The 9,616-nt window shown below is 29.5% G+C and overlaps 1 protein-coding gene and 1 long non-coding RNA gene across 2 annotated transcripts; both read right to left on the bottom strand.

The window, feature by feature from the left end:
- Window positions 1-599: 599 nt before the first annotated feature.
- Window positions 600-1,340, bottom strand: LOC140174614 (uncharacterized). Its single transcript, XR_011864351.1, has 2 exons — window positions 1,208-1,340; window positions 600-1,082 (listed from the first exon to the last, which is right to left on the bottom strand). It is a non-coding gene; the product is annotated as an uncharacterized lncRNA (long non-coding RNA).
- Window positions 1,341-6,265: 4,925 nt separating this feature from the next.
- Window positions 6,266-6,955, bottom strand: LOC112707537 (uncharacterized). The gene has a single exon (XM_025759298.3). It carries the CDS (start codon window positions 6,953-6,955, stop codon window positions 6,266-6,268), a length of 690 nt encoding a protein of 229 aa, XP_025615083.1.
- Window positions 6,956-9,616: the final 2,661 nt, after the last annotated feature.

Below are 9,616 nucleotides of genomic sequence, written 5' to 3'. Positions count from 1 at the left end.
ATATATATATATATATATATATATATATATATATATATATATATATATATATATATATATATATATTACACAATTATCTTTGTATTATAGCGGTTTACAAGAGGACTAAAGGCGGTTTCTAACCACTGCGAAACAAATTACCAGCGGTTCAAAAACCGTTGCTGTATAGGACGTGGACATTTGATTTTGCAGCGGTTTTGTTGAACCGCTGGAAAACCACTTGATTGGCGTCGATTGATTTAGCGGCAGTTTGCCAACAGGAATTTCGAATGTATTTTCTGGCGGTTTTGAACTGCTGCTGTTCTATTGACCGTTGTGTTTTTATAAATGTATTCTGCGAATCGCCATTATCCGATTTTTCTAAAAATTTAAATTTATCTTCGGCAATTTGATATCCGCCGCTATTGTTCCGTCTAAATGGCCGCAAAATGACTGTATTTTGCACCGGCAATCAGCGCTCTTTTAATTACCGTTTTTTTTTGCTATTTTTAAAAGTTTTTCTGATATTAGAAAACTTAATTTTTTTTAACTGAATGAATAAATTGATGGGTGAACGAATAAAAATCAAAATTGATAAAATTATTCATTAAATCCAAATATCAATAAAGTGTATTCCTTACTAAGAGTTGCATAATCAACAATAAAAAAGTGTATATTTAACTTAAGGAATAAATTTCAAATCCTTAGATCTACTCTCTACTCTATCCTTCTAATGAATTCATCCATGCAGCCACGTTTAGTGGTAGCTCCCCACCTTGCCCTCGAACTAGACACATCAGAGCACTCTCCATTGCCTGCCTTCTCGTCTTCTCGGCTACTACTTCATCCTCCATTGCCTTCGTTTTTAATTTTTCAGCCGCCAGCTCTATTTGTAGTTCAAGCAACACCCTTTGGGTCTCCTCCCTTTGAGTTCCAATGCTTGGTTGAGCTGAATTCGAATCGAATACTTGACTAGTAGTCGGTCCGATTCCCATGCCACGCACTCTACCTGGGTGCTTCTTTCCAAGAGTTTGAGCAAGTGAATCATTCTGAGACAACAACCTAGATGATTCATCATGTTGGTCAATTTCCGCAATTCTTTCCTACACAATTTGATAAGCGAACAAAATCATTTATTAGCTAATTGCTAACCAAACATACTTTAAACACAATTTTAACAAACAAGACCTATGAGAAACAACATAGCGATTTCCAACACGTTACTTACACCAATAGGCTGGGCTGCATCATAGAGATAGGATCCATTAGATCGTTTGTGCGTTAAGACAAACAACTCCCCCTACTAATTGGACATCCCTGTCGTTCCGACTGCAACAATACAGCATTCAGCACTCTTATATACTGAGACCTGAGGAAGGGAAATGTAAGTAGTAAAATGGATAAGAAAAAAGGATCTTATATTCACAAATCATCCTTGACAATCACTACAACAATATAGATTATTTTTTAGGGTTATAATGTGTAAAAGAAAATTAAAATTTGTCAAAAAAACAAATTTTGACACTATTTTAACTATAAAAATATGTTAATAAAAGTTTTGTCAAAAATAGTATTTTTAACATATAAGCGATTGTGAAAAAAATTTAAATATTATTTTGATAAATATTGGCTGCCAAAAATAATTTGTTAGAAAATTTTGAGAACATATTTTCTGTGATACTTATTAATTGTCAAAAATACTATTTATTTTGACACTTATTGACTATAAAATATTCTCAACAAAAAATTTTAACAAAGAATGAGATGTGATCTTGAAACTAAAGAATAAATTGAGATTTTGAAGATAAAGAATGAGTAGTATAATCCTAAACTGAGAGCAGTGTGATGTCAAAATTCACAGAGCCCAAAGAAGAAAAAAAATAGTAGAGTAAATTGAAAACAAATGAGTGTCAAAATTGAGGAGTAATTTTCTACGGTCAAATTTTTCGTCAAGAAAATATAGAAAATTTGACATTTGTGATATTGTCAAAAATATATATTAATTTTGACATTTAATTATGGTGTAAAAAAATAAAGTGTCAAAATAACACTATTTTCTTGTAGTGAATTATGCAAGCAATCCTAAGCTTTTAAAAGTGCAGGATAATCATCAATTACGGACATAGCTGATGATCTGTATCCAGAACCAAAGAGATTATAGTGATTTAAATAATGTTATATGTTAAGATAAAAATAGCAGCAAAAAATACTCAATTCACAGCCAGAATTATACTTATGTAGACACAATTCAGAGTCACACTACTTAAAATAAAAACACACTTACATACATGAACTTAACCATGGTGAAATTTTGCTACAAATGTTAACAAAGAGCACACATGATCTTAGATATTAGATAATATTTAGATATAGCTCATTGCAAATCTGATGCATTTTAAGAATTCTTTCAACCCAATCATGGTTGTATCTAACAGTTTCATGTGACGAAAAACACAATTAGCAGGGGAAAAAAAGAGAACACCAAACTCTATTTTATAACTATTCTGTTCTATTTTATTTTTGCTTGTATCTTTCCTAGTAAAATTTTTTTACTTGGTTTCCTGCTCCATTGACATACCACAGAAGGAAAACCTGTGACTGTTCTTGGATAATTGGTACTAATCACATGGCTTTGGGTGGTTTTGAGTAACAAATCAAACTATACAACTAGCCTAACATCTATCTTCACATTGCAGCCATTATCATCCATATATTTTCAGCAAAGAATTGGGAACAATTAAATTGAAAATAGATTAGGGACCGAATTGGGACTAAGGTTCGAACCAGATTAGGGACCAAATTAAAAACTGATGGGTAAACAAATTTGAAACAAATGGGGTAAAATTATTCAATTCAAACAAAGGTACTAGGCTAACACATGAAATTGGAAGAGCAAGAAAAGGGGGAGAGAGTGAACCGGAAAGCGAGGAGAGGGTGCGGTCGAGCGGCGCACAACAGGGTATGGGAGGAAGGTTGAGAATGACGACACCGGGACAGTCGGGAAGCCTTGCGAGGACACCGGGACGTGCACGGCGGAGGAACGAACAACGGACGTGTGTATCCACCCTCCTTTCGCAAGCATGATATATGCAGCAACTTCATCAGATCTGTGACCCAGAATGATGTGGCGGCTGCAGCTGATAGAAGGAATGTATACCACGAGAGTGAGTCTTGGACCTGGTGATTGGCGCCTTTGCCCCCTTTTGGGTTCGCACGTAAACGAGGGAAATTGAATCTGGCTTCCTCCAATTCTTGGTTGTTTTGTCACTCTGAGCTTTATGTGATTTGCTGCGTTTGAGGCACAAAATCACAGCTATGGAGTCCGGTCTTTGACAGACACAGAATTTGCTACAAAAACCGCAGCTCCTCCATCAACCTGCAACTATTTGGGGAGAAGCTGGAAATTAGGCACTGCTAAGGAGCGCTTCTCCTGTAGTGAAGGAGGGAGAGGAGTTGTTGCAGCTTTCGTGGTTGTGGCACACCCGAGCCACCACCTTCTTCATCAACAAAGTTCATATTTATCCCACCAACGAGTAGGATTTACTTAATAACGCGTGCTTAGATTTTTTGAATGCATGTGATGTATATGATGATTGCATGAGGACTATATGGACTGAATTGAGGATTCAATGGTTGCTAACTTTCTATTTTAATGATGATGCTCATGTTTGATTACTAGAAACTAGGTTTGTAAACTTTGATGAACAAGTTAGTGGATAGAATGAAATTGTTTGTGAGACTAGTATTGAATAATTAAGGGCTGAACTAGCAATTGGTTCAGATTTTTAGTCATTACTTGATTGCCAAACAACCTAACATTTGGTACCTAATTGACAAAATCTGCGATAATGGCCTAATCAATTGGGGCTAGGTTATTAGAATTATCAACCCTATTGTTTAAAGCTTGAAACCTTAATATAGACCTATTTTGGTAAACAGAGCAGCCTTAGTTCAACCTTTCTTTCCAAAGTTAGACAACATAGAAAAGCTTGAAGCATGGACAATTAGAAAGCTTGATTCATCATGGATGTGTGGATATAAAGTTTGCACAATTTGAATATCTTTTGTTTATATAATAGTATTTTCACCTAACACTCGTAAACAAAATTTTATTCAAATAAATGGAGAATTTTTTGAGTTATTATGATTTTAATTATTAATTTTCGTAAGTAATAACCAATTAGGTTTATGGTAAAATCTATAAAAGTACATCATGAGTCCAATTCAATCATTTCTACACAATGTATCTTAACAAGGTGGGTACTCCCATGAAGATATTATAATTATCTTCATGTGATGATTTTTCTTTTTGACCCTTAGATGATAGAGTGTAGGGTTAGATTTTGATATGTTATAAAAGTGTTGTTTTTATTTGAAGTGTGGCCAAATCAATAAATCACATTTTTATACAAAGCATCTTCATAAAAAGATGTTTTTTGCATCTTCATTTGAGTAGCTCCCTCTTAACAAAATATTGAACAGTAAAATAGAGAGCGATTGAGTTTAATATTAGACGAAGACTTACGTCTAATTATATTTATGTGAAGTTTATAACTAAAAATTAAGAAAAAATTTGGTAATTAAAAATATTTAGTCATAATTAACTAAAATTTTCTGTAATTTATTTTATTTATATAATTTTTTTATTATTTCATTTATATAATTTAATAACAGTTTTATATTTTTATCTTACTTTCTTATCAATTCACTCGTTATATTCTTATCAATCCCACCTATTAATGACATTAATTATAATATTATATTTCTTATTATTAGACATTCTTGTAATCAATACTTAATATTTTTTTTATAATTTAATTTTTATATTTAAGAATACAATAAAGACTAATAACAATTATAAAGAACGGTAATAATAATTTGTATTAAATGAATTAATTGTAATTGATTTTTTATTTTTTGTTAATTCATTTATCATCATTTAATAGAGATACAAAACCTGAAAACTACCCTAATATGATTTTGTTTCCATTAATTCAAAATTCACAACTCTATTACCATTGCAAGCACAATTAGAATAGGCTAAGAAATTTTACAAGAAATCATATTTATCATTACAAATAGTATATGCATTTATAATTATATTGTACTAGCGAAGTTCATACACATAACATTCATACGTTTATATACATAACATCCATAATTACATACAACTAACATCTAAAAATTAAATTAATGTTTATTAGATATCACATTCATACACATATCATTTTTTAGTTATTGCATAAGTAACTATAATTTTAACACAGATGTTTTTAAATTTTATCATAATTGAATTAAAAAAATATCAAATTCTTAAATTAATTTATTCAATTGATAAATTTACCCATAACATCCATAAATTCATACACATAACATTTATAATTTTATATTAATAACATCCATAATTTTGTACTCATAATATTCATAATTTCATACATATAATGTCTATAATTAATAAATTTTTATAATTAATATTATCAAATTTTAAATTATACATCTTATTGTATTGTTCAAATTATCCCATATGTGCATTAATAGGTCATGATTTTATTTTAATTTTTTTATTTAATATTGATATGTATACTTATTTATTGATTTTAATATGACGAGTTAATAATTATTTTTAAAAATTTATTTTTTAATTTTTGTTTATATTTTATTTTTTATTTTTAATAGTCTATATGTAAAATATAAGTTGTATAGTAAAAGTTGTTAAAAAATTTTAATTTCACTTTTATAATTTTTGCAGAGAATTATTACATTTTAATGAATAATAATGTGATTGAGAAATGTTAGGAATTTGATTTAGAAAAAACTGAAATTGATTTTAGAAAGAACATTAATGATTCCAAACATATAACAAAATAGTAAGTGATAATGAAATGTATGTCACTTACTTATTAAGAGAATAAAATTTTTTACATAATATTTTTATATTATAAATATTCTTTATCTATCTAACATCTTAAATGAAAAATTAATTAAATTTATAAAATTATCTAATAATTTTTAAATATCAATTTTACGTTAACACAGGAAGACGTCTACACGTACGCTTAATATTTTTGACAAATATATAGAGTTTCTACTATGTGATACAATTGGCTTAGGTGGATGTAAAACGGTTTCACCATTTTCAAATCAAAACTATAAAGGCTATACTCACATTTTTAACCTTCATTTACATTTTTCATAAAAAAAAAGGGTAAAACCAGAAGCAATTACAGGTATAGTCTCCACTTGAATTTGCAAGCTTCAAAACATAGAACTAAGACTTTTCTGAATTCTAAGCTATGAAGCATTGTTCTTGTCTTCTGAGTCTCTGTTGGCGAGCAATGAAAGCCTCTATAGTGCGTCGAAACTCGTCGTTACTCATTCCATCCTCAGGATACGAACCGGAAATTCCAACTCTCCCTCTGTTTTTCACCGACTCACACCTATACAGCACGTGACGCGGTTCCTCTCTCTCCACGTGCCTCAAAATATCTGATCGACACCTTCTGTACTCCTTCTTTTCCTCCAAACAAATAACCGTTTTTGTTATCTTCTCACCATGGATTTCGTCACACCTTAAGCTAACCCGCTTTGCATCAACATTCTGATTATGTTTGATGCTCTCTGTTCTTTCTTGAATTTCTTTGTTTTTATAACTACTACATTTTTGGATGAACTCCTCATAAAGAACAGTTTCTGAACTTTGTGTAGAGGAACCGTTACTTGAGAAATGACCAGATTGGACGAATAGTGCGACGATTATGAAGTTTCCGAGCAAGAAAACAAAGCGAGGGGTAACTACGAAGCCACCTAAATACTCGCTCGAGGTTTTGAGAGCCATTGGGAGTTTGATCGATAACCGGAAAATCAAGACCAAAACGACACAAAACTCTGCGTAATGGAACAATGTTGCGATTGTCCGGAGATGGTGATGTTTCAGGATTTTGTGGAACTTCCCTTTTCGGTGCTTGAGTGAACCCATAGTTTGAGGGTTTTGAGGGCAAAAAGATTAAATCTTAAACCCTAATTTTTTGTATTGAATACAATTTAGTGTGCCACAGAACAAGCTAGTCATCTGAAGACACAGGATATATGTACTGCAGCTATATAAGAAACTGCAGCAGCTTCAAGGTTTGAAATCATGGAAAAAAATCGTAGAGGAAGTAAAGCTCTCATTGTTACTATATGAAGTATTTTCTTTAGCTACGTTTCATGAGGGATGCCCTTCCTTTTATATATAGATATGTACAATTTAATCCTTATCTTTTTATCTCTTTAATGATATACTCTCTTTCAGTCATTTGGGTCCTTATAATATAATGCGCACTAAACTATATTAGCATTATATTCCTCATATTAAGCAAAGACAAATCAGGTTTTCGTCCACTAGGAAAAAGTGATGTTTGATTTTTATTGTGGGGTTTCCTCCCTTAAAGAGATGCATGCCAATGGCAAAGTTTTAAGATAAAACGTGGAGTCTCAAATTTATCTTCTTTTATATTTTGATTAGAGGAGAGAGAACTGGTTATGGTGTATAAGATAGTGATAGTACACATTCAAAAAAAAAAAAAAAGAAGAAGAAGAAATAGAAGAGTGATATACACATAGCTTTTCTTTTACAACTAACTCAACTTTATTTTACCTTTAAATTAAAAAATGTAACCACAAATAATGGATCTTAGACTCAATCACTTCACCTACTAATGATTGAAAAGAAAGCACAATAAAGGTTGCTTTGGTAATGTGGCAATATCTTACTGGAGTGCATGGTAGTTGGTGTACTTGGAAACCACTTGTACCTGTCACAATTTTGTAAACCATTACTTACTCGGTAAGAAAGGGCCATGCACTAATCTTGATTTGCTTTATATTCGCCAAACACTTTGAAGCCTTCAATTCAACTTTCCCGATGGTCCCTTCCTGATAGGTTTCCCTTTGATCTATTGACCCACCAATAATTCAGAAGGACACTACTTTCGGGATTCAGATTGGACACGGCGTGTTTGAAGTTTGAACAACTACGTTAAAGATTTAAGTATACATCGCTAAAATGGCATATGTCCTCTCTCCGAACGGGAGGTTTTGGTTTCGAACCTCCCTCTTACGTAATTTGACTTAAAAAAAATATAGTAAAGATCTAATTGAGATAACATATTAACAAGTTTCTTTTTTTGTTTGGTTGGAACTTGGAAGCATGCCTCTTAAAATACTATACTTGGATTCAAACTTTAGCAATACTAAGTGATAGACAAAAACTCCTTAAAAATATTGGGCGTGTGAGTATGTAATATTGTAATGCTAGTGAATTTGTAATGTAATACTTATAACTGGAGATGTTCAAATCCATCTCACAAAACAAAAAAAGAAGGAAGATTTAGGTGTAGTCTAATAATGCTTACTCTTCCTTTTTAAGTTTAATTATGTAAATCAACCAACTTGAGTTTGTTTAATAATTACTTTATTAGTCTCTTTAAATAAATGTCAATGATTCGAATTTCATCTTATACATATATCAATCCATTGGTGAGAGACAAAATCTTTAAATAAAGTTTAGATATATGATAAATTAGTTCTTTATTTTTGCCGAATTGAAAAATATGTAAAAAAAAAATTAGATTTAGAATAATTAGTGGAATAATTTTTATTATTTATCCTTATTGAATCAAATAAACAGCTCATTGTATATATTATACAGATATCTCATTGGCTCCTCAACAGAATTTTTTTAAAAAATTAACTTTTTATTTAATTTGATTTTTTAATTTAATATATATATATATATATATTAATTAAAATAATAAAATATACTTTTATCTTTAAAGTTTTCGAAAATTTAAAAAATATACTTAACGTTTAATTTATTATAATTTTGTCCTTAATTTCAAATATGATTCAATTATATCTTTGAGGGTTAGAGATACTGACGTAACAACTGTGTAATGTTATGTCACTGACATGTAATACACTGAGGTGTTAATGACACATTAACATATAATTGTCACGTCAAATATTATCAAACTTAGAGAGTATAATTGAGATTATTGAAATGTTAAAATGAAACATTATGAATAAAATTAAAATAAAATGTAAACGTCGAAAACAAAAATAATTCTAAACGAAAATGATATTGATAATATTCTTAAAACATAATAATAATAATAATAATAATAATAATAATAATAATAATAATAATAATAATAATTATTATTATTATTATTATTATTATTATTATTATTATTATTATTATTATTGAGACTTACTTTAATATAATAAATTTTTTTATTAAAAATAAAAATTATGAGAAGTGCTACTTATTCTTATTAGAAAATTATAAAAAAGATATTTTTAATATATCTTTTTATTATATAAAAAAACTTGGATACTTTAAAAAAACATATTTAATAATTGCTTTAATAATTTACTAACAAACATATGATTATATTAATGCAAGTAATTAATTAAGTATTATATATTTTTATAAGAAAATAATATAAAAATACTTTTAAAGGTATCATTATCTAATAAATTAGATTTATTTCTAAAATATTTTTATATAATTTTTTACAATTTCTTTATATATACAAATTTTTTTGGCAAATAAATCCAAACAAGTTAATCCTAATCTAACAAAATCTACTTATAT

This window comes from Arachis hypogaea, chromosome 8, assembly GCF_003086295.3.
Source record: "Arachis hypogaea cultivar Tifrunner chromosome 8, arahy.Tifrunner.gnm2.J5K5, whole genome shotgun sequence".
Classification (NCBI taxonomy): Eukaryota; Viridiplantae; Streptophyta; class Magnoliopsida; order Fabales; family Fabaceae; genus Arachis; species Arachis hypogaea.
The sequence above is the reverse complement of the archived record's forward strand: the minus strand, read 5'-3'. Positions and strand labels throughout refer to the sequence as shown.

Coding starts and splice junctions, on each gene's coding strand:
- LOC112707537 (XM_025759298.3), bottom strand. CDS start 6,955: ATGGGTTCACTCAAGCACCGAAAAGGGAAGTTCCACAAAATCCTGAAA.